Source organism: Tachyglossus aculeatus, chromosome X4 (assembly GCF_015852505.1).
Source record: "Tachyglossus aculeatus isolate mTacAcu1 chromosome X4, mTacAcu1.pri, whole genome shotgun sequence".
Taxonomy (NCBI): Eukaryota; Metazoa; Chordata; class Mammalia; order Monotremata; family Tachyglossidae; genus Tachyglossus; species Tachyglossus aculeatus.
The window spans coordinates 47,298,188-47,322,373 of record NC_052098.1 but is presented as its reverse complement, the minus strand read 5'-3'; the positions used below and the strand labels follow the sequence as shown (position 1 = coordinate 47,322,373).

At 43.0% G+C, this 24,186-nt stretch overlaps 1 protein-coding gene across 2 annotated transcripts in view; it reads left to right on the top strand.

The window, feature by feature from the left end:
- TMOD1 (tropomodulin 1) overlaps positions 1-24,186 on the top strand; it is a 105,875-nt gene that overhangs the window by 44,694 nt on the left and 36,995 nt on the right. For both annotated transcript variants that reach the window (XM_038769624.1, XM_038769623.1), the window contains exons 3-4: positions 8,713-8,869; positions 18,837-18,956. In XM_038769624.1, coding sequence (XP_038625552.1) covers positions 8,713-8,869; positions 18,837-18,956 — 277 coding nt within the window. The remainder of the gene's footprint in view (positions 1-8,712; positions 8,870-18,836; positions 18,957-24,186) is intronic.

The window sequence follows — 24,186 nt, the reverse complement described above, 5'->3', positions numbered from 1 at the left end:
AATTTACCTCTCTAGTCCTGACCTCTCTCCTTCTCTGAAGTCTTGCATTTCCTCCTGCTTTCGGGATTAGCTCTACCTGGATGTCCTGCCAACACCTCAAACTAAACATGTCCAAAACAGAACTCCTTATCTTCCCATCCAAACCCTGTCCTCTCCCTGACGTTTTTTTAATGGTATTTGTAAAGTGCTTATTGTGTGCCAGGCACTCTACTAAGCACTGGGGTAGATATGAGCTACTTTCCTTGAACACAGACCATGTATAACATGGGCATCACAGTCTTAATCCCCATTTTACAGAAGGGGTAACTGAGGCACAGAGAAGTTAAGTGACTTGCCTAAGTTCACACAGCAGACAAGTGGCAGAGCTGAGATTGGAACCCAGGTTCTTCTGACTCCCAGGCCTGTGCCTTACCCACTATGCCATGCTGTGACTTTCCCAACACTGTAGACAGCACCACCATCCTCTCCGTTTCACGAGACCTTAACCTTGGAATTATCTTCTAAGTCATCTCTCTCATACAACTCACATGTTCAAACTGTCACCAATTCCTGTTGGTTCCACTTTCACATCATCACTAAAATCCACCCTTTCCTCTCCATCCAAATTGCTACTTCGCTGATCAAAGCTCTTACCATCCCTTCTTGATTACTGCATCAGCCTCCTTGTTGACCGCCCTGCCTCTGTCTCCTGTCTCTAACAACTCCAATAAGTCAGTGAGTCAATCACATTTATTGAATGCTTACTGTGTGCAGAACACTGTATTAAGTGGTTGGGAGAGTACAATATAACAGGCTCATTCCCTGCTCACAATGAGCTTACTTTTTACTCTGCTGCCCAGACCATTTTTCCACAAAACCATTCAGTCCACAACTTCCCACTCCTCAAGATCCTCCAGTGGTTGCCCACCCACCTCCACATCAAATAGAAACTCCTTACCATCAGCATTAAAGCACTCAGGCAGCTTTCCCCCGCCCCCCCTCACCTTATGTCACTGATCACTAATCTCCTACACACAGCCTGCACACTTTGCTCCTCTAGCACCAGCTTGCTCACAGTGCCCCCGATCTCATCTATCTCACTGCCAACCCCTTTCCCAAGTCCTCCCTCTAACCTTCAAATATGCCAGCCCATCATTTTCTCCACCTTCAAAGACTTACTAAGGTCACATCTCCTCCAAGAGGCTTCCCTCTTTCCTCCAACTCCCTCTCCCTTCTATGTCGCCTATGCACTTGGATCTCTATACCATTTGGACATTTGGTATTCACACCCTCAGCCCCACAGCATTTATGTTCATATCCATGTTATTTATTTATATTAATGTCTGTCTCCCCTGCTAGACAGTAAGCTCCTTTTAGGCAGGGAATGTGTCTACCAACTCTGTCTGTGCTCTGCCAAGCACTTAGTACAGTTCTCAGCACACAGTAAGTGATCAGTAAATACTATTGATTGATGGATTGATTCAAGGTCCAAATCTCTTCCTTTTTCTCCCTTTTGCATGCTACAGTCCAAGCTCCCTTTGTTGCCTAAATAAGAGAAAGAGAGGAAAGAGAGGAAAACTCCTCCTTTGCTCAGTTCCCCTCTTCCTTTCTATATCATCTTAGCACTGTAACTTTTAGTGAGATAGTAGAGGCAGAGGTCACAACAGGAGTCTGTTATTTATTTGGACTCTTAATAGAACCTGATTTTTCTCTCATCCTGGAAAGTAAGCGGACCTGGATCTGGCTAAATATTTGGCAGATAATCCTGGGAAACCCGTTATTCATTCAATCAATCAATCATATTTATTGAGTGTTTACTGTGTGCAGAGCACTGTACTAAGCGCTTGGAAAGTACAATTTGGTGACAGATAAGGACATTCCTTACCCAACAACTGGCTCACAGTCTGGAAGGGGGAGACAGACAACAGAACAAAACAAGTAGACAGGCATTAGCATTAGCATGTAATATCCCAGAGGTCAGGGATATTCTCTGTTGCACTGTACTCCCCCAAGAGCCTAATTCAGTGCTCCACCACAGTAGGTGCTCAATAAATGCTATTGATTGATTGAATCCCAGTTGCTGATAGTTATGGTATTTATTGAGCACTCACAAGCTAAGTGCTGGGGTAGGTACAAGATAATCAGGATCAGCCACTGTCCCTGTCCCATAGAGGGTTCACAGTCTGAGGGAGCGGGGAGCAGAGGGCTGAACTAAATGATCTCTCAAGATCTTTTTCAGCATTACAAGTCAATAATGATGCTTCTCTAGTACTGAAAATGCCTTTATTCTCAGAACCCCACTTATATCCATGAGAAATGATATGTGTGAAAATGGAGTCAGGAGAACAGAAATTGGATTTGTACCCTTTATCCACCCCACCCTCAACCACACAGCACTTATGTGAATATCTGTAATTTATTTTAATGTCTGCCTTCCCCTCTAGGCCATAAGCTTGTTATGGGCAGGGAGTGTGTCTGTTAATTCTGTTGTACTATACGCTCCCAAGCACTTAATACAGTACTCTGCACATAGTAAGCACTCAGTAAATATCATTGATTGATTAAGTTAGTACACTGAGAGAAGCCTTTTACTTCCAATGCCTTTGAGGGGTAACCCTGAACCTGCTCACACCTTGAGTTTAGTAGGCACTCACTTGCTCTGGGGATCAAGCTCTTTGGATGCACTAATGCTCATTTCATTGGTTTATTTGCATAAAGGATTCTTCCGCTGTCTCCCGCAGACACTCAGTCTTCCCCTTTTATCAAGGGGACAATACTCTTTCTTGACCTCTCAGGTGCAAAATGCAGCATATTTCCCCTCTGGGCAGTCACAAATCCCCAGGCAGTTCTGAGAGCCATGCAAGACAGCTTTTTGGTTAGCAAGCCCCTTAGAACATCGGGGCATCTTGGCAGCTCTATGACTGGTGAGATGGTAATGGTTTCTAAAGGTTTTTATAAACCTCATGACTCAAAAGCTAAGCTCTTAAGGTTTTTGATGTCAGCAGAAACCTTTTAAAGGATGAAAGCTCATTTGTCACCTTGGCATGGAATGCAGTAATATAGACTTGCAGAGAAACTGATCTATGCAGGAACAAAACCAACAGATCGAAGGATGCAAAAATAGAACAAAAACTATTTGGAAAGGACAAATTGGAAATTTTTTTTCTAAAAAATAAAGTGTATATTAAAATATTCCCCTGGCACCTTCTGGTTCCTCTCCATTTGTAAATGTTGTAGCTGTCGATCAGCTCATTCAGTGGTTACACTGAGGAGGTTCTTTTTTTCTCATGTCAGTGTGGGAAATCTTACTCCAAGACATTGTCACTTTAAAAATCCCTTGGGCTTTGGTACAAAAAGAGTCTACCCAATACATGGTGAAGCCCAAAAACTATAATATCCTGGCAACAAACCACCCACTCTGCCTGAAACAGATTCCCCCTTCACTCCTCCCTGCTTTCTTCGAGGAGTTTTTGCTTTCAGGCTTAACAAAGAGGGAAGGTACAGTCATTTGCATAATGTAACTTGACCACTTTGCTGTCTTGCTGAAATTGAATATGGGCAAGGAGAGGTGTGAACTTCCCCCATTCAACTTTATAGGACATTAAATCTAAAGCCTAATTACTGCTCGTTAAATACCAGCCTCAGGGTTGTCTATTTGACTCCTTGACAATCAAAGGCAGGTGGCATTGTCCTGTGCAACTGGATGGGTTTTATGGTGTTTTTTTGTTTTTTGGATATTTCAGTCACTTGAGACAGCACAACAGAAGTTGTTTCTGGACTTTTTTATAGGGCTCAAGATGAAAATTTTTGCCCTTTGCCAAGCTTTTCACTAGGCCACCCCAGGTTGCCTAGCTTCCTTATCTCCCTTCTACCTATATGGCTTTTCCTTGCATCCTGTAAAGAAACCCCTTGATCCTTTCATATGTTCAATCCTCTCCTGCCTTTGAGCTTTCTTCTAGGTTGCTAGAAGAAAGTTTTCTAGAAAGTTGACTCCACTTTTTCACACTTCATTGCTTTCTCCCTCCACATGTCAAACAGCCCATGAAACCCTTCTCCCTTTCCATGAGGTCTTACCCTACTCATTAGAAGAGAGGAAGTAATCTTCCTCCCCATCTTGTCTAAACAAGAAATCCTGATGAATCCCACCCTCCTAAATGGACTTACAGTTTTGCTTGCAAACAATGAAAGCCTATCTATTTACTAAGCTGTCTGTAGAAGCAGAACAACTTGGCCATAAACATCTCTCACTCCTCATCCAAACTGCTACCACATTAATACAATCACATCCTATCCCACCTGGATTACTGCGCAAGCCTCTTTGTTGACCTCCCAACCTCCTGTCTCTCCCCACTCCAGTCCACACTTCACTCTGCTGCCCGAATCATTTTTCTACAAAAACATTTAGGACATATTTCCCCATTTAGAAAACTCCAGTGGTTTCACATCCACCTCCACATCAAACAAAAACTCCTCACCATTGGCTTCAAAGCACTCAAACACCTTGCCCTCTCCTACCTCACCTCACTATTCTCCTACTACAACCCAGCCCTCACATTTCACTCCTCTAATACTCACCTTCTCACTGTGCTTTGATCTCATCTGTCTCACCGCTGACCCCTAGCCCACGTCCTGCTTCTGGCCTGCAACACCCTCCCTTCTCAAATGGGACAATTACTCTCCTCCCCATTCAAAGCCCTATTGAAGGCACATCTCCTGCAAGCTGCCTTCCTTGAATAAGCCCCCCCCTTCCTCTTCTCCCACTCCTTTCTGTGTCACCCTGACTTGCTTCCTTTGTTCTTTCCCCCTTCCCAGCCCCACAGCACTTATGTACATATCTGTAATTTATTTATTTTTATTAATGTCTGTCTTCCCCCACTGTCTAGACTGTAAGATGGTTGTGGGCAGAGATTGTGTCTGTTTGTTGTTGTACTGCACTCTCCCAAGCGCTCAATAAACATGATTGAATGAATGAATGAATCCTCTACTCCCACCCTTTAGCAGGATTTATCTTGTGGAGCCCCTTGTCTAATTAAGGTCCTGACACTAGAACATTAAAACCATGAGAATGAGGGAGGGGTAGGAGTAGTCTGCTATTTAGAGCCTGCACATTGGCAGATACTCATTTTTCCTACACTCACACTCCAAACCCTAAACCTGAAATTCTGGGAGTTCTGGAAGCCTCTCTGTATCCAGAGGGTCTGAAAATTCTAACACTTCCATGAGCAGAAATATCCATTCATTCAGTCAATCATATTGATTGAGCGCTTATTGTGTGCAGAGCTCTGTACTACGCTCTTGGAAAGTACAATACAGCAGTAAAGAGAGACAATCCCTGCCCACAATGGGCTCACTCGGTGCCAGACCTCCCCACCATTATTATTCAATAATGATAATGGTATTACTTTCAAGAAGTATGAACAAGTTAACTGGATAGTTGAATTTATACTGGGAGTCAATTTCTAGTCAGTCTAATTGGAGATGGAAAACGAGCACTCATTTCTATTCTGGATGTAGGGAGAGTGAAGAATCACAGACTTTCTAAAATAGATTACGAATAGAAAAGGAAAGTCAGTTTGGAGACTCATGATCCTTAACTCAATGTCCATTTAAAACACAGCTGTTGAGGTTCTTTTCTCTTAATGAAGCTGATTAAATTTGGAAATATGACAAAGATGTGTGGTATTTGTCTCAGAAGTCTTGGTGCAAAGGTCCCTTGCGCATGACACCAGAGGTAGAGATGTGGTTCCCCATTTTGTGTGTGAGACTGCAAGGTTGGATTGGTTCTCATATCACCCCATCTATAGTTACAATATTTGAACAGTTACTTGATATTTCATTTTAGTGGCACCTGTTGGTCCTGGTATACTTAATAGCATTATTAAGGAACTAACTGTTGGTTCTTGCTATAGTTGCAATAAGAGTTTTAAACTAGATGGTAAATTTAGACAAAGATGCTGACATGACTTAAGTCCAATCTTTATTTTTAGTGAATTAAATATATTCTCCCATTTAATTTTAGGAAAAAAACTAAAAAGAATAAAGGTTCAGTGAATTTTACTGTTGTCTGTTTCCATGATAGCAATGAGGATTTTAAAATATATGCATTTTAGGACCTAATACTTTTCTGCATTATTTGTTTATCTATCCCCAAACTTTACAAAAGAAAGGTCCATGTATCTGCATGGATTTTCTCAATTCCTGCTAAGCATTTTTCAGGTCACTTTCAGTCCTGTAATTCTATTTCATTCTTAGAAGGGATGGGGTGGGGGTGAACTTGGAACGGAACTTTGAAGGGTCTGACTCCCAGGACCAATAGCTACCTTCCTCCTCTGGTGGGAGTCCCCCAGAGCCTGGCAGGGGTGCCAAGACACACCAGCTGGATCCTGGAATCCATCAGAAGGTGAGAGGAGTGACTGGCTATGATGTTGATAAAAGAAGCCCCATATTGGATTCCAGGACCAGGTTGGGGACAAGAAGGATTCCCAGAACCCTTGGCAGGCTCATCTCTGGCTACTCTGTACGTCCATCTCGTCTATCTTGTCACCGACCTCTTGCCCAAATTCTCCTTCTGTCTTGGAACTCCCTCCCCCTTCATATTTGGCGGTTCACCATTCTTCCCACCTTCAAAACCCTCCTAAAATCACACTTTCTCCAAGAGGCCTTCCCTGACTAAGCCCTCTGATCTTCCCTCTGTATCAACTATGCACTTGGCTGTGTACCCTCTTAAGCACTTTGAAACTCACCTCAGCCCCATGGTAATAATAATAATAATAATGATGATGACATTTATTAAGCACTTACTATGTACAAAGTACTATTTTAAGTGCTGGGGAGGTTACAAAGTGATCAGGTTGTCCCATGGGGGCTCACAGTCTTACAGATGAGGTAACTGAGGCACAGAGAAGTTAAGTGACTTGCCCAAAGTCACACAGCTGACAATTGGCGGAGCTGGGATTTGAACCCATGACCTCTGACTCCAAAGCCTGTGCTCTTACCACTGAGCCATGCTGCTTCTTGAGTACTTCACCTTATACTCTATTTCCCCTATCCACAGTTTATTTTAATGTGTGCCTCCTCCTTTGGACTGTGAGCTGTTTGTGGGCAGGAACTGCATCTACCAACTTTGTTGTATTTTACTTTCCCAAGTGCCTAGTACAATGCTCTGTACACAGTAAGCTCTCAATATATGCCAATGATTTATTGATATTCCCTCTTCACCTGCTTAATACTACTGATGGGATTTATTAAGGGCTTATGTGCCAAGCACTGGGGTAGATACACTATAATCAGGTCAGACACAGTGCTTGTCCCAGTCTAGGAGGAAAGGAGAACAGGTATTCTATCCTTATTTTACAGAGAGGGAAACTGAGGCACAGAGACTATAACTAGGGCTTTGTAAAGTAGGAACTAGGATCAAGGCCTGCACTCACTATATTCCATGTGTATGTTATAGCTCCTGGTGGGAAGTGAAAGAGGAAATGGGCAAGAGAGGGAGAAAAGGGCAGAAATTATCTGTGGCTTCTCTAGACACTTACATAATGAAACAGATTAGGGGAAAAATACACATATGAAAAATTCCCTAGAATGTTCATTTTATAACTGTACTGCATATAACTCCCATATGTTGCCTGTAAAGAATTCCTGTTAGAGCTAAAAGAAGATGTATGGGGGAGATATTTTTGGTAGGAAGACAATATTTTAAAGCTTATATTTGAATCCACTAGCATCAATGCTGAATAAAAGGTATTTACTACTGAAGAACATATTGTATTAAGATGCTTGATAATATATTAATTGTGTTAAATCCTTATTTTTCATATAACACTGACTGCATTATTTTTAATGTAAGAAAATTGTTACATAAGTTGGGTCCTAGTCTGTATACGTCAGAGAAAAATGGTTTGTTAAGTCCAGCAGTTTGCTGAGGGAGACCTTCATCTATTTTATTGATATTATGGAAAAAATTCCTGGTATCCATCCCAAATTTCCCCAGACTTAATTCTCCTTGATTCAAATTTCCAGGTGGTATCAGTCATTTAGACACTTGCATTAGGGTGGACAAGAACCTTACAATCGATTAGATTATGAATTCCTCAAGGGGAGGGTCTGCATTTTCTGCTTTTATCTCTCTCTCAAGTTGCTGGTACAGTGCTCTGTACGAAGGTACTCAATACATTGAATGACTGAGTAGAACGTCCATAAGGGATAGTATAGGCTTGACTTTTAAAAATCATTTTCTCAATAAATTCATATTGCCATTTTAGGCTCCATCTAATTTCTCATAAGATTTGCACAAATAGGCTCAACTCATTGGAATCCAGTTACTTAAGAGGGCGTGCTGAATCACTGTTATGTGGATTCAGGTTACTTCAACCTGGTACACTGGGCAAATTGTAAGCATGGCAGGGCACCAGAAGGGAGCTTCAAGGGATGGGACTTTTGTAGTTTGGGCATACCCTGCAGGGCAGCACTAAATTAGTGTTACGGCTTCTAATGCTAAAAGTGAAAAGGGTGCTACATACTCCACAGGCCACCACCAGTAGAGAACAAAAAGGTTTGTAAACCACTCTGCAGTCTTATAATGGATGTATTTTTCCAGAAGGTTGCCCAAAGGTTAGATGAATAAAACCAGCCATTTTGAGAATTTGATGGGTTTCCAAAACAAAACAAAAACAAAAAACATAGCAGTAACAACTTCTCAGCCTTTAACCTTTATTTCTTTTTTCAATTTAGAATGCATTGCTGCCTGCAGGACTGAGACAGAAAGATCAGACAAAAAAGGCCCCCACAGGTCCATTTAAAAGAGATGACCTCCTGGATCACTTGGAAAAGCAAGCTAAAGAGCTTAAGGACCGAGAAGACCTGGTCCCCTACACAGGGGAGAAAAGAGGTACTGTAGAATACTTCCCCAGCTGGGCCTTGGTCCCATGTTTGTAATTCTCAAGAGAGTCTTAGGAGCCATGCTTTGTCATCCTCTTGCAGCTTTTTTCCTGTGCAGACAGTGGAAGTGGTTCCAAATTAAGAACATGTGTTTTGTGTCATGACTTGGCAACACATTGCTGCAGCGTAACACCCTGGTGGCATCATCTTCTGTTGTGACATCTCACAATGTTGTGAGGGAAGAGTTCACTCACTGAGAGTGTATCTTCAGCATCATCTTCAGCATCTCAAAGCATGGATTAAGGGTACTTGGGTTAGGAATGGACACTAGGAATTTGACTGAGCATTGAGAAGATGTGAATGCTGTCCTTGAAGAGCCTTCTTTCAGCATTTCACTGCCCCAAATGAAAAATAGCCTTGACTTAGAGACCAGTGGTAGTAGAATTTACTCTACTTCATTTTTCATAGAACAAGCAACATAAGCATCTGTTTCCAGGGACTTTCATGGTAGGGTTGCTCCTACTGCTGCATTTCTGATTCCTAAGAATCAGGGGTTTACAGCTATGTTTTTTAGAGTAAATGGTCACTGAGTTGGGGGAGCAGGTTTTATTCTTCAAAAAAGACAGATTTGATAGAATTGAAGAATCTTGTGCTCAAAGTAAAGAAAAAAAATAATTACTAGACAGAACTGACTTTTATCAGGCTGTCAGTACCTCCCAGGTGTTTTCATCTTTAGTATATTTCAAGGAAGCAAAGTCGTATTTCAGGAGCAATCTGTAAATACTCTGCCTTCCTCGGGGCAGTTAGAATGTTGGTGACATCAACACCCCAAAACCCCACTCCAACTCAGCACACTGACCCTTACAACTTGGGATATTCCATGTAATGCAGAGCAACTTGTGGCTTTCCATTTCATCTCAAAAACAGAGTACAGAGTTGTGTTTTGGAAGAGCCTAAATTTAGCAGCCTTCAGATGGGAGATGTTTTCAGAAAAGTTAGCGCCATGCAGCCTTTGTTCTTTGCAGTGACCATTTCCGTGCTGACCCTTGCTTCAGAGGATAGACCAAAACAATCTCTGTGGAACATTCCATGAGGCATGCTGTGAGTGCCCTATCACCCTTGCAGATGTCATAAGAGCCAAGCAATTTCCACATTACCAGAGCCCTTGGTTCTGTTCAATTCTATTCCTTTCCTCTCACTCACCTTCTGCAAACTTTCCTCTGTCGCGTAAAAAATTTTTGTTTCAGTTACTCTGTTGCTTTCACAAAAGTAAATGCCAGGAGATACCCAGATTAAAGATATGTTTTGAGTCTACCAATCCCTGATAACATGGCAGTCTGGATACATCTGTGTACCAAGGTCCCAGATTCATCAGACTGGACCGATATTAAGAAAAAACTTGTTACATACCCCAAGGCACACCCTTAAATGGTCTGAATATGTTTTTTTCTTTCAACTTGGTGAAGTACATCTAGTTCCCAGGCTTAAATTTGATGGGCTTTTAAAAGTTCTCTGCTCCAGCCTTTGTTCTTTTCTTTTTAGAACTGGTATTGGGGGGCGGGGGGGTGCGCGGGGGTGGAAGGAGGGGTGTTGAAAGGGCTGAAAATAAGCCCTTCTCTTATATGGATGGAATAGGATCCAGTATTGGTATTTTTTTGCTTAATCATTAAAACCCTGCCTAGCTCCATTCTTTGGGGACACAACAGACAAAGCACTTTTCTCAAGGTGTAACATGTTGAAAATTATTATTATGACATTGATTGCCCATTTGGTTGGGGCTCTGACCCCCACCCCTTTTGGAGACTGACTCCAAGACTTGCTCATCCCAGATCCCTGACAAAACCTGAAGCTTTCTAGTCAAGCTCCAGCCCTGACTGAAGAGATCCATAATGGTAATATTCTAACCTGTTACTTCTTTGAAGCTTATTTCCTCCCAGTCCACATCCATCCCTGAAGTCCCTGTCTCCTTTTGCCCTGCACTCAAAATGAAAAGTTGGCACCTCCAGAAGCACTGCACTAAGAGCTGGATAGAGGTACAAGGATATTAATTCAAGTATGTTCCCTGGCCCAGTCAATAATAATTAATAATAATAATAATAATTATGGTATGTGTTAAGCACTTACTGTGTGCCAGGCACTGTTCTAAGCACTGAGGCAAAAACAAGATAATCAAGTTGGACATGGTCCCTGTCCCAAATAGGGCTCACGGTCTTAATCCACACTCCACCACTAGTCAGCTGTGTGACTTTGGGTAAGTCACTTAACTTATCTGTGCCTCTGTTACTTCATCTGGAAAATGGGGATTAATCAATCAATCAATCAATCAATCAATCAATCGTATTTATTGAGCGCTTACTATGTGCAGAGCACTGTACTAAGCGCTTGGGAAGTACAAATTGGCAACACATAGAGACAGTCCCTACCCAACAGTGGGCTCACAGTCTAAAAGGGGGAGACAGAGAACAAAACCAAACATACCAACAAAATAAAATAAATAGGATAGAAATGTACAAGCAAAATAAATAAATAAATAGAGTAATAAATATGTACAACCATATATACATATATACAGGTGCTGTAGGGAAGGGCAGGAGGTAAGATGGGGGGATGGAGAGGGGGACGAAGGGGAGAGGAAGGAAGGGGCTCAGTCTGGGAAGGCCTCCTGGAGGAGGTGAGCTCTCAGCAGGGCCTTGAAGGGAGGAAGAGAGCTAGCTTGGCGGATGGGCAGAGGGAGGGCATTCCAGGCCCGAGGGATGACGTGGGCCGGGGGTCGATGGCGGGACAGGCGAGAACGAGGTACAGTGAGGAGATTAGTGGTGGAGGAGCGGAGGGTGCGGGCTGGGCAGTAGAAGGAGAGAAGGGAGGTGAGGTAGGAGGAGGCGAGGTGATGGACAGCCTTGAAGCCCAGGGTGAGGAGTTTCTGCCTGATGCGCAGATTGATTGGTAGCCATTGGAGGTTTTTGAGGAGGGGAGTAATATGCCCAGAGCATTTCTGGACAAAGATAATCCGGGCAGCAGCATGAAGTATGGATTGAAGTGGAGAGAGACACGAGGATGGGAGATCAGAGAGAAGGCTGGTGCAGTAGTCCAGACGGGATAGGATGAGAGCTTGAATGAGCAGGGTAGCGGTTTGGATGGAGAGGAAAGGGCGGATCTTGGCAATGTTGCGGAGCTGAGACCGGCAGGTTTTGGTGACGGCTTGGATGTGAGGGGTGAACGAGAGAGCGGAGTCGAGGATGACACCAAGTTTGCGATCTTGTGAGACGGGTAGGATGGTAGTGCCGTCAACAGAGATGGAAAAGTCAGGGAGAGGACAAGGTTTGGGAGGGAAGACAAGGAGCTCAGTCTTCGACACGTTGAGCTTTAGGTAGCGGGCGGACATCCAGATGGCGATGTCCTGAAGGCAGGAGGAGATGCGAGCCTGGAGGGAGGGGGAGAGAGCAGGGGCAGAGATGTAGATCTGGATGTCATCAGCGTAGAGATGATAGTTGAAGCCGTGGGAGCGAATGAGGTCACCAAGGGAGTGTGTGTAGATTGAGAACAGAAGGGGACCAAGCACTGAACCTTGGGGAACCCCCACAGTAAGAGGATGGGAGGGGGAGGAGGAGCCTGCAAAAGAGACTGAGAAAGAATGACCGGAGAGATAAGAGGAGAACCAGGAGAGGACGGAGTCTGTGAAGCCAAGGTCAGATAGCGTGTTGAGGAGAAGGGGGTGGTCCACAGTGTTGAAGGCAGCTGAGATCTCGGGGAGGATTAGGATGGTGTATGAGCCGTTGGATTTGGCAAGCAGGAGGTCATTGGTAACCTTTGAGAGGGCAGTTTCCGTGGAATGAAGGGGACGGAAGCCAGACTGGAGGGGGTCGAGGAGAGAGTTGTTGTTGAGGAATTCTAGGCAGCGCGTGTAGACTGTGAGCCCCACGTGGGACAACCTGATTACCTTGTATCTACCCCAGTGCTTAGAACAGTGCTTGCCACCTAGTAAGTGCTTAACAAATACCATTATTATTATTATTATTATTAATCCCCATTTTCCAGATAAGGGAATTGAGGCACAGAGAAGTAAAGTGACTTGCCCATGGTCACACAGCAGACAAGTGGTGGAGCTGGGACCATGACCTTCTGACTCCCAGGCCTGTGTTCTATCCACTATGCCAAACTGCTTCTTAGAAAAGAAAATAATGGGATTAACTCAGCAATTCAGCAACAAAGGAAGTAGTAGTGGCAGACTCGTGGCTCAGTGGAAAGAGCGCGGGCTTGGGAGGCAGAGGTCATGGGTTCGAATCCCACCTCCCCCACCTGTCTGCTGTGTGACCTTGGGCAAGTCACTTCACTTCTCTGTGCCTCAGTTCCCTCATCTGTAAAATGGGGATTAAGACTGTGAGCCCCACATGGGACAACCTCATCTCCTTGTGTTCCCCCCAGCGCTTAGGACAGTGCTTTGCACATAGTAAGCACTTAACAAATACCAACATTATTATTATTAGTAGTAGTAAGCAGGCTCCCAATCACTCTGGGTTGCTCACTGCTCCAGGTTCTCAATGTGCTGTGTTCATCTGTTATGCTGTTCAATCAGTGGGCTGCCTAATGCATAAAAATGTGAAACCAGTAGGTGTTCTTCTTATCCATCAATGGTATTTGTTGAGCATCTACAGCGTGCAGAACATTGTACTAAGCATTTGGGAGAGTACACTGCAACAGCTTAGTAGACACACTCCCTGTCCATAAATCTAGAAGAACAATCCTAACTTCTTATGATTTAATCATTCTAAGAACTCCATGCACATCAAAACACTGGGAAAATTGCCCTTAAGGCTGCTTTGCTTCTTCCAGACATAAACATGAGATGAATGCAAAATTTGATTTTTTTTTTACTTTGGAGAATTTTGCATCTCTTACACTTATGAGGAAGCAGAAAAAGAAATATATTTTTTTCCCTGTCCTAGGAATAACCTGATTTTTTTTTTAGATTTAGCTTGTGGGTTACCCAACAGACTGTAAGCCCAGGGGCCATGGACATGCTCCCATTCTTGCTGGCTTTTCTTAGGCAGACCATTTAACCAGTTTATGGACCAGTTTCCTCATCTGTCAGATGGGTATGATAATCTATACTACAGGACTCTCTCTGGGATTACAAATTGTAAATGATTAGTGCTCTTTGCAAATATAAAGTCCTGAAAAGGGACAGAATTGGAGTCCACCTTCCCTCCCTATTGATGAAGGACCTTCTCTGGTGATGCAGGAAAAGGAATGAAAGTGCCACCAGGTTGAAGGCCAGCACTGAACCATTTGGAGAGTTCAGAGCAGTGGCAGGTTGACCAGGGAAGGAAGGGAAGCCAGGAGATTCATTCATTCATTCAATCGTATTTATTGAGCGCTTACTGTGTGCAGAGCACCGTACTAAGCGCTTGCAAAGTACAATTCGGCAACAGATAGAGACAATCCCTTCTCAACAACGGGCTCACAGTCTAGAAGGGGGAGACAGGCAACAAAACAAAACAAGTAGACAGGTGTCAATACCATCAGAATAAATAGAATTATAGAAATATAAACATCATTAACTCATTCATTCAATCGCATTTACTGAGCGCTTACTGTGTGCAGAGCACTGTACAGTAAATGCCACTGATTGACTGTCTGCTGTGTGACCAGGAAATAACTAAACTAAATAACTAAATAACTAGAATTGTCATAAGCCTGTCTCACACGTCAGGCACTTATTTTATAAGTCCATCCCTGGTCCTGTCAGGCACCTCTCCCTCCTGTCCCATTAGACACTCAATGACAACTCAAACTACAGTGAAACCAAACCACCACTGTATATAGTAGAAAGCTTTATTCACTTCTTAATCTAATTGAAGAAGAAAATGCATACGTGCACATTAGCTACCCATCCAACTGTTTTCCCCACGTTCGTGCAGATGGTCCCATGGCAGAGAAGTTCGAGGAGTTTGGCTACCTGGAGCATGTCATCCTGGCTTGAGTCTTAGGTGGTTCCTGCTGGCTGTGCCATAGGGATCTTGGCATGAGTCTTAGGTAGTCTTCTGCAGCTGCCCAGGATTCAGGTCTTAGCTAATGGCGACCACCTTTTTTCAGTTGTTTGCCCGTGCCATCTTATGTGGTACTGCCTGCCTGTTTCAGTTGTTCAGCCATGCCATTTGAGGTGGTAATGCCCACTGTTTCAGTTACTTGGCCACACAGGGGTCCGGTTCTTCTCCCTTTTATCCATTCAAGCTTGTTTTGGTGGGTGGCGGCGGGTCCTGATTTGTTGCTTTGCTTGCCCGTTGTCTCAAGCCCGTTACCAGGGAAAGCCGAGGGGGGGTGGGGATGGCTACCCCTTCCCCCGAGCCCACCCCGCAGGCTGTTTTTTGCAGGATAGCATAGTTCGTGTACCTCTGGCAGTCTTTCTTTTGCCTGAGGGCAAGAGGGTTCAGTGTCTCCTCAATGTCCTCCTTCTATGATGTCAGTTCCTCCACAAATTCCTCATATGTTATTGTTCACGGGGTCAAATGATGATCATTCGTAAAATGGTTTCTGTTTTACAAAATGGAGTCACTCTTGCTCACCACAAGAGTAATTAACAATTATTAAAAATAATTAAATGATTAAAAATCCTCCTAGAACTCTCAGCTTACTTCAACACTGGCGACCACCCCCTTCATCTTAGCTTCACTGACACTGCCCTCTCCTAGTTCTCCTATTATCTCCCTGGTCACTCCTTCTCAGTCTCTTTCATGGACTCCTCCCACCCCCTAACTGTGGGAGTCCCTCAAGGCTTAGTTCTGAGTTCCCTTCTATTCTGCATCTACACATGTACTTGGGATAGTGCAGTAGAGGAAAAGACTTGATCTCTGCCCTCAAGAAGTTTACAATTTAATGTGGAAGATAGATTCAAAATGATTTACAGAGAGGAAGAGAAGTGCTTAAATAGGAGAGTATGTTAATTAATAAGGACAAACATACAACCAGCAGTTGTTAGGAGCCGAGGTAGTGTAAGAGTGCTCAGGAGAAAAATTAATTGGCTTAAGCCTCCCTGAGGGAATGGGGATTGACCAATCAATGGTATTTATTGATCATTTACTGCATTCAGAGCACTGTACTAAGTGCTTGGGAAAGTACAATATAAAAGAATTGGTAGTCATGATCCCTGCACAAGCTCTTACAGTCTAGAAGAGGAGACAGACATTGAAATAAATTACAGATAGGGCAAATAGTAGAACATATATATATATGCTGTGAAGCTGGGGTATCAAAGTGCTTAAGGAGTTTTGAAGATGGGGATTGCTGAGATCTGACAGATTTTTAGGAGGAGAGAGTTCCATGGCCCAGTACAAATTCTGTTGTAGTGTACACTCCCTAGCACTTAGTTCAGTGTTCTAAACATAGTAAGTGCTCAGTAAATACCATTGATTAATTGGAAGATCATGGGCCTGGAAATCAAAGGACCTGGATTCTAATCCCAACTCTGCCACTTGCTTGCTGGGCCTCAGTTACCTCATCTGAAAAATGGGGGTTAAATCCTCCTCCCTCCAAGACTTTGAGCCCCAGGTAGGACAGGGACTGTGTCCAACCTGATAAATGTGTATCTACTCCAGCACTTAGAACACTGCTTGACACATAGTAAGCCCTTACAAGTGCCATTAGACAGAGGAAGGGTGTGAGCCAGCATTTGGAGGTGGGAAAATCAAGAATAGTGCACAGTGAGAAGGTGAGTTTGGGAAGAAAATACTATCTTTGTCCTACCCACAGCTCACAGTCTAAGGTTTAGACTAAAGCCTAAATTTAAGGTTTAGAGAGGTTAATTGACTTGCCTAAGATCACACAGCAGGTCAGAGACTTAGCTCGAATTAGAACCTGGTTCCCCTGACTCTCAGACCTATGTTCTTTCTTCTAGGCCAAGTTGCCAGAATCTGTGGAATCTGAAGTTTAATGGTTATTATTTTCTTATCACTCAACAGCTAGTGCAGGCAGGACCAACCCTGAGTGAGCTAGGGGACCAGGTGGTAAAAAGTTTTGGCACACCTCCCCAGCTCCCCTTTGAAGTCAATTACAAACCCAGAATGGCTGAAGAGGTAGATGCTGCACAATTGGATCCTAACTGCACGTTGTAGCCACCCAGTGTTGAGTCCTGAGTGGCCAAGTCATTACCCAAGATTATACTAGAAGTTTTGTGTCTTGGGGCCACTGAGGGGGATGACCACCACAATTTAGTCAGAAAGTAGATACTTTAATTTTCAGTATGCAATAAACAGAAAGTCAAAGATTAAGCTATAGCACAGAATACAACCCTACCCCATCCAACCTGGATGCAGGTTTCTCCTACAGAGAGATTATCAGTCTTGTCAGGTGTTCAGATCCTTAATGGGCCAGATGGCACTGGCTTAGAGGTCCCTCAGGCCAGGGCCGTCTCTTCCTTCCCTTGGGAGGACAGTGAGCAGCAGCGACAGGCAATTTCCCCCAGGCCTTTATACTATACTCATTGACCATTACATGGAGCTCCTTCGGCATAATTATCCTAATCTATCAATTACAGTTCTTTTGTGATCTACTCTTAGAAGGTTTCTGGCCTGGGGCCCCTATGGGTGTGTCAACATTTGGTTTTCACTTGGATCCTATCTGTTTGGCTGGTTGTGATCACAGGAAGTGATGTATGCTGAAGAGCATTAAGTTTAACAAGTTGTTTATGCAAGGTGCAAACTGCACCCTTCCAGGCCGAAGGTAGGGATGGAGAAGGATTTGAATGCCCAGGGATCAACTGATAGAAAGAGGGGTGGTGATGATGGGGGCCATTCCTGAGGTGGCAGGGGATGCCTTTGTTGCCTTGGGCAGCCCTCTGCTTGGCCCATGTCTATTATTATTATCAAGTGCCATTGAGTCATTTCCGATTCATAGCAACTCTATGGATATATTTTCTCCAGAATGTCCTATCTTTTGCCATAATCTGTAACCTTGCTAATGGTTCTTCCGTTACAGTTGTTATGATTTCTATCCATCCAGCTGCTGGTCTGCCTCTTCCACATTTTCCCTGGACTTTCTAGCATTAGTGTCTTCTCCAGAGACTTAATCCTCCTGATGATGTGTCCAAAATATGCAAATCTAAGTCAAAGCATTTGTCCTTCCAAAGGCAACATTGGCTTAATTAGCTCCAAAACTCATTTGTTTGTTTTTCAGGTAGTCTATGGTATTTGCAAAAGCCTTCTCCAACACCACATTTCAAAAGAATCAATGCTCTTCCTATCCTGCTTTTTCACTGTCCAGCTTTCGGATACATACATTGTCACTGGAAACACCATAGAATTAACAATTAGTATTTTTGTGGCAATTGTTACATCAGCATGTTTCATGATTTTTTTCCAGACTTTTCATAGAAAATCTTCCAACACTAATCTTCCAGCATATTTCCTGACTACTAGTTCCTTTATTATTAATTACCGATTCCAGGAGAGAGAAACTGTCAATTATTTCAGTCTTCTCTCCACCTGCTGTAAATGTGTTTAAACTTCCAGATGTCATGATCTTTGTTTTTTTGACATTCAAATTGCAGGCCCATCTTTTTGCCCTGCTCCTTAACTTTTAATAATAAGCCCTTCAAATCTTCTTCACTTTTTGTTAGTAGGGTTGTATCATCAGCATAATGAAGGTTGTTTATATTCCTTCCTACAATCATTACTCCCCATTCGCCTTCATCCAATTTGCTTCTCTCATTATGGTTGGCATTAAACTGGTGGTGCTCCCTCTTCAGGTTACCTGATACCTGGTAAAATTGGCAATAAAATCTGAGGTACCTGAATATTGGTGAACTGTTATTGTTGAGTGTGAAACAGTAATCTCAATAAGCATGTCCCTCGTACTCAAGGCATTCAAGGCAAACAAGTCATTAAACTTTTCTAGAGCAAGTAAATCAGACTTCTTTCTCTAGCTCTGTTCCTATGGACTACTGGCCAGCATCCTGATGGTAACTGATTCATTTATATTTTTAGGAAAAGTTTGGGTCCCCAAGCAGAAGCCAATTGATCCTGTGCTGGAAAGTGTGACACTTGAGCCAGAGTTGGAGGAGGCACTGGCAAATGCATCTGATGCAGAACTGTGTGACATTGCAGGTAGGAACAGTTCCGTTGTCCCTCTCTGTTACATCTTCTAGATTACCTAAAGTTTCCAAATGTTTTTGTACCATGTTATTAATATAAGGGAAGTTAATGTCCTTAAAGAAAATGAATTCAGTCACTAAAAAAGACAAGCCAAGTTCAAAATTTGTGCACGCTTCACAGATAAAGGCATTTTACAAAGGGCTCCTGGATGCAAAGTACATCCATACGACTAGCATCCCAAGGATGGAAAGTTATAAAAATCATCACACTTCCATCTGTTTCTATCTATGGCTTCTGATTTATCTTGTAGACCTACAGACAAATTTCAACCCATCTAGATACTCTTTGTACCAATACATATATTTTAGAGAGCTATAGCTCTTTAACATCCTATTTGGGTCTAGAACAAATCCTAACCTTACAGTTTAACTCATTTCTTTACATTTAACTTCTGGGCATGACCGTACAAAGTATTAGGCCAGGGGTGGCCAAGCCTCACCAAATACCGCAAACTGAAAAACATTTGACTGAGAGCTGTGGATCAAAATGACTAACAGGCATTTGTGGTGACAGGGCAGGAAGGTGGCAGTGAAGGGCAGAGAGCAGGCACTCCAGGGGGTGAAGGAGAATGGTGGGCAGTGAGTGATGGCAACAAGTGAGTCCGGGAAACAGGGCTGGGAAAGGGAGTGGGGCCACCTGCCACACTCCTTCCTGGCCTGGCCTCAGATAGGCAGGGGTGCTGCCACTATCGAAAAGCCTGGGGCGAGACACACTGACTGGTAAGAAGAGCACACAGAAGACTCACAAGCCAGTTTGGCCATCCCTGCTGTAAGCATTTAAGTATCTTGAGCTCAGGAGCTGAATCTTGTATGAATTGCTCAGCACATTATGATCCATTAAATCTTGGCCTTTATTCTCCCCAGACATTTAGAAGTTGAATTACATGCCCTTTTGAGTGTAGGGGGTTTATTTGTCCCCTTGCCCCTATACTCGCTGCTCTCAGAATGAGAAACTGCCAAGAAGGGCATGGTTATGCAGCCCTCTACGTGAACCTAGTTTCACTGGAAGAGCAGAGATGCTTGGCTTTAGCTTTGGCTCTGGCAGAATTGCTAGAGTTAATGTAAGTAGTTTTCCCCAATTTCAAAATGTGACAACCCTCCTCCCCACCTTCCCTCCCCTACTTCTAAGAAGCAGAGTTTCCTGGAGGCAGACCATCCCAAAAGGGATAATACTGAATTTAGACACACTACAGGGATTGACGAATGAAACAAAATTTCAAAACCTACATGACATAAGGGAGCAGGTAATGATCCTGCAGAGTTAAATGCTGGTCTTCTAGGATCACTAAGAAATGATGATTAATGATGTAGTTGCAGACTGGATTCATTTTCCTGAGGGGCATCTTTCTCCACTTTCTCTATAGTCTAGATCTGGGGATCCAACTCCTGCAACATTGTCCAAGCTCCAGAAACAGGCCCACTTTAGTAGTTTCTGCCCCTTGGGGATCAGGAGTGACATGAAGAAGGGCCCACTAATCAGAATCCTTCCATCCCCTCCCGATGCTCTACCTCAGCACACATTCCAAATTCAGTTCTATTGAGTGCCAATGTGTACAGACCACTCTTTTCCTCAGGCTTATCTCGAGAACAAATCTTTCTGCTTTCAAAATCTACCCTCTCCACCTGTGCCTCTGACCCCATCCCTTCTCACCTTCTAAAACCAATTGCACCCACTCTTCTTCCCTCCCTGACCAACATCTTGAAAGATGCCCATGTCTTCAAAGACCTACAAAGACCTTTTCTGGACCCTTACTATACCAACGAGATATCAGTCCATTTCCCTCCTCCCATTCCTGTCCAAACTCCTCGAATGGGTTGTATTCACCTGCCATCTCTCCTCCAACTCCCTTCTCGACCCTCTACAATCCAGTTTCCTCTCTCTTCATCCCATTGAGATTACTCTTTCCAAAGTCAATAGTGGCCTCCTCCTTGCCAAATGCAAAGGATTTTACTCCATCTTGTTCCTCCTTTACCTCCCGGCTGCCTTCAATACTGTGGACCACCCTCTTCTCCTGGAAATGCTATCCAACTTTGGCTATTCTGACACCATTTTCTCCGGTTCTTATTTTACCTCTCTAGTTGATATCTCTCATTTGTTTTATCACCTCTTTTTCTGCCTCCCCTTCCCCAACTCTGAGTGTCCCTCAAGGCTCAGTTCTGGATCCCCTTCTCCTCCCAATCTACACTCCCTCCCCACAGGGACTCATTTACTCTCAGTTTGGGTGTAGTGGGAGAAGATAGTGAATAAGGAAGAGGGAGAGAGCTGTTGGAGGGCCTTCAAGCCAGTGGTCAGGAGTTTGTGTTTGATGGGACTTCAATTCCATCACTTCTTCCTCCTTTAAAGGACTTTGTGACTGCCAGCCATTATTTCAGTTTCATGTAAAGTGAGGTATAGACCCTTTTAGTAAAGCTGCAGTATTTCTATGGAAAATGTGCCCTCCCACATTGGGGTAAGATTACTCTTTCTTTTCAGTGTCCATTTCCAAGATAGAAAAAGCATACGGGGCTCAGAGAACTACAGCCAAGAAACCAGATGTTATCAGCACTGGAAAAAGTATCTATTTCCTCATTTTTAAAAAAGTGAGCCTTGAAGATATCTGCCCTTTCAATTTACCTTGGCAATAGATGACAGCATCACTGGTTCTTTGGAACATGTTCTTTGATCTTTTTTTCACCCTTTAATATCCTCCCGTATTTCCTAGAATGCCAGAAACACAGGCTGTTCCTGGAAAACATTCCCCAGATTGTCCATTTTTCAGGGTTAGTTATGGGCACTATAGGTGCTAAATCTATGGTCACCTCAATTTTTAAATGATTAAAAATATATAATTTTTTAAAAAGTATAATCCATTATAAAAATGTTTATTCCATTATGAGTTATATCACATTATTTAGCTTATTTTTTTAATACTGAGCTCCACTCAGCCTTTTTATTCCAATGCTCATTACTTAAAAAAGACGAAGTGTTTTGTTTCCCATATGCCACCATGTGCTCTTCAGGTAAGCTCACTTTTAGGATGGTGCAATCACATAGGGAATTGTTCCACATTATTTTCTTTGCTGCAAAATGCTCAAGTAGTTTGTAGGGAGAAAATTGCTACAGAAAAACAGATTATGACCATAAAAGACTTCAGATTTTGAGGTTTCTTTCCAATTGCCATTTTCCCAAAAAATTTTTTAAAAAATTGCTTTTTGTTGTACCAAGTGCAGACTATGACATCTGGGAGAAGAAAAGGAAGCCATGGCACATTTGTGTGGTCTGCTGTTTTTTATTGCTCTCTCTGCCCTGTATTTGCTTAGTCATAGAGTATCAGTGGAGCTGAATGTTAATATTAATTGGTTGATTATTTCTTCTCCCTCTTCTTTATCCAGAGACTGAATGGGGTAGTTATGGGATATGAGAATGCTATTCCATCCCCAGACTAACCAGCATATCTGAGTGTTGTTCTAAATGATAAAACCTAAGTTGCCAAAGGATAGATAGAAATTGTATTTGTCTGTTAATTTGTTGAGTGTTTACAAGAGGTTAAGTGAAACATTAAGAAGTGAATTTTCTTTTTTATTATTGACTACAATTTCTTCACTTCTTCATGAATAGCATGTATTCCATTATGCCCCTCCACTCCCTATGGCATAAGAGCTTTTCTACTTCAAACTCCAATTGGGTAGTTGTGCACACACCTAAAACCCATTAGGGTCTGCCCTAGGGCTAAGTGAAGGGGGCAGCTGCCCATGGTGACCCTGGTCCCCAGAGAACTGAACTGGCACTGCCACCAACCACTTCTTTCCTGTCCTACCACCACATTTTAGCAGTTACCAGTGCTTGGAGCATTTCTGGGATGGCAATTCCCAGGAATGGAGGAACATACAAAGGTTCTTACCCCTCACCTTGTGTTGGAATCAATTAAATCATCTGTCCTTCCCTTTAAGAAATTCTGCAGAAAAAGAAAATAATGCTTTATCAGTTTAGCATAAACTAAAAAAAATCTGAATCTTGCAACAACGTAACATATCTTCATTGGTTTATAGGCATCAGTGCTTCAGGAACAGAAATACCTAGTCCCATTACCCATTTCTGTCAAAGCCAGAGACTTTGTCTTTGCACGAGGAAAGTGGGTTTTTTAGCTTATTTTTTAGAAGGAAATCCATCAGAAATCCAGGACCTGGCCAAACCCAGCCCACCCTAGGACTCTCCATGCTCAGTTAGTACTAGTCACAAGTGCAACAGCCAGGTTGAACCAGAAATAGCTGGAAATGCTTCTGGGGACCTGAAAAGTTGCTCCACTGAGTTACTGAGACCAATTCTGAGGCAGCCTCCTGAGATTCCCTGAAAGAGAGAGTTTCCAGCCATTTTTTGTTCAGTAACAAGAGTATCTGGCTTAGTGTCTCTATGGCCACTGCCTGAAATAGGATTGCAGGGAAGTGGAGAGCTGTCTAGAGCCCTACCAGTTTCACCTTGAGCTGGTCTCTCCTGAACCTGGGGACTTGAATCCTATGTGATCTGCTATCTTAAAAGGGAGTGATGTTAGCAGCACCAACCAGGAGCAGCTGCAGTCAATTAATGAATCAGTGCTATTTCTTGAGCAATTACTGTGATCTGAGCGCTGTAACTAGCAAGTGAATACAATACACCAGTTAGCAGACACATTCCCTGCCCACAATGAGCTTAGTCTAGACTCTACAGTCAGACAATAATGCTAATAATCTTGGCAATTTCAGCAGCTGCAGGCTTATTTGCCTGTCTTCTCATGTTTTAATTACCCCAGCAAATGGATAGGTGCTAATCCTTTAAAGTGGCAGAATATGAAATGATAATTTCTTAGCCTCTTCTTTTTGCTCATGCATTGAGTTAGAACACTTACTAATGGGAGTGATGTTTTGCTTCTTTATTTAAATTTTAATAATGTAATGAAAAATCCAGATATGTTGCTTCTTTAAATATTTGTTTAGAAGTACAGAATGTCAAAAACCCTGGGTCGTAATCCTTCTGCTATTTATGTGGAAAAGATTATATCTTAGCTAGCATCTTGAGGGAGTTTTTGTGTGCCCATTCCCACTGTATTTCTTTCCCACCTACTATCAGTATCTTTCAGCCTCCCTCAGGCCTGCCAAACCAGAAGTCTTACCTACTTCATTCTCTCTCTCTCTCCCTCTCCCTTCAGCTGAAAGTGACCAGAATTTGG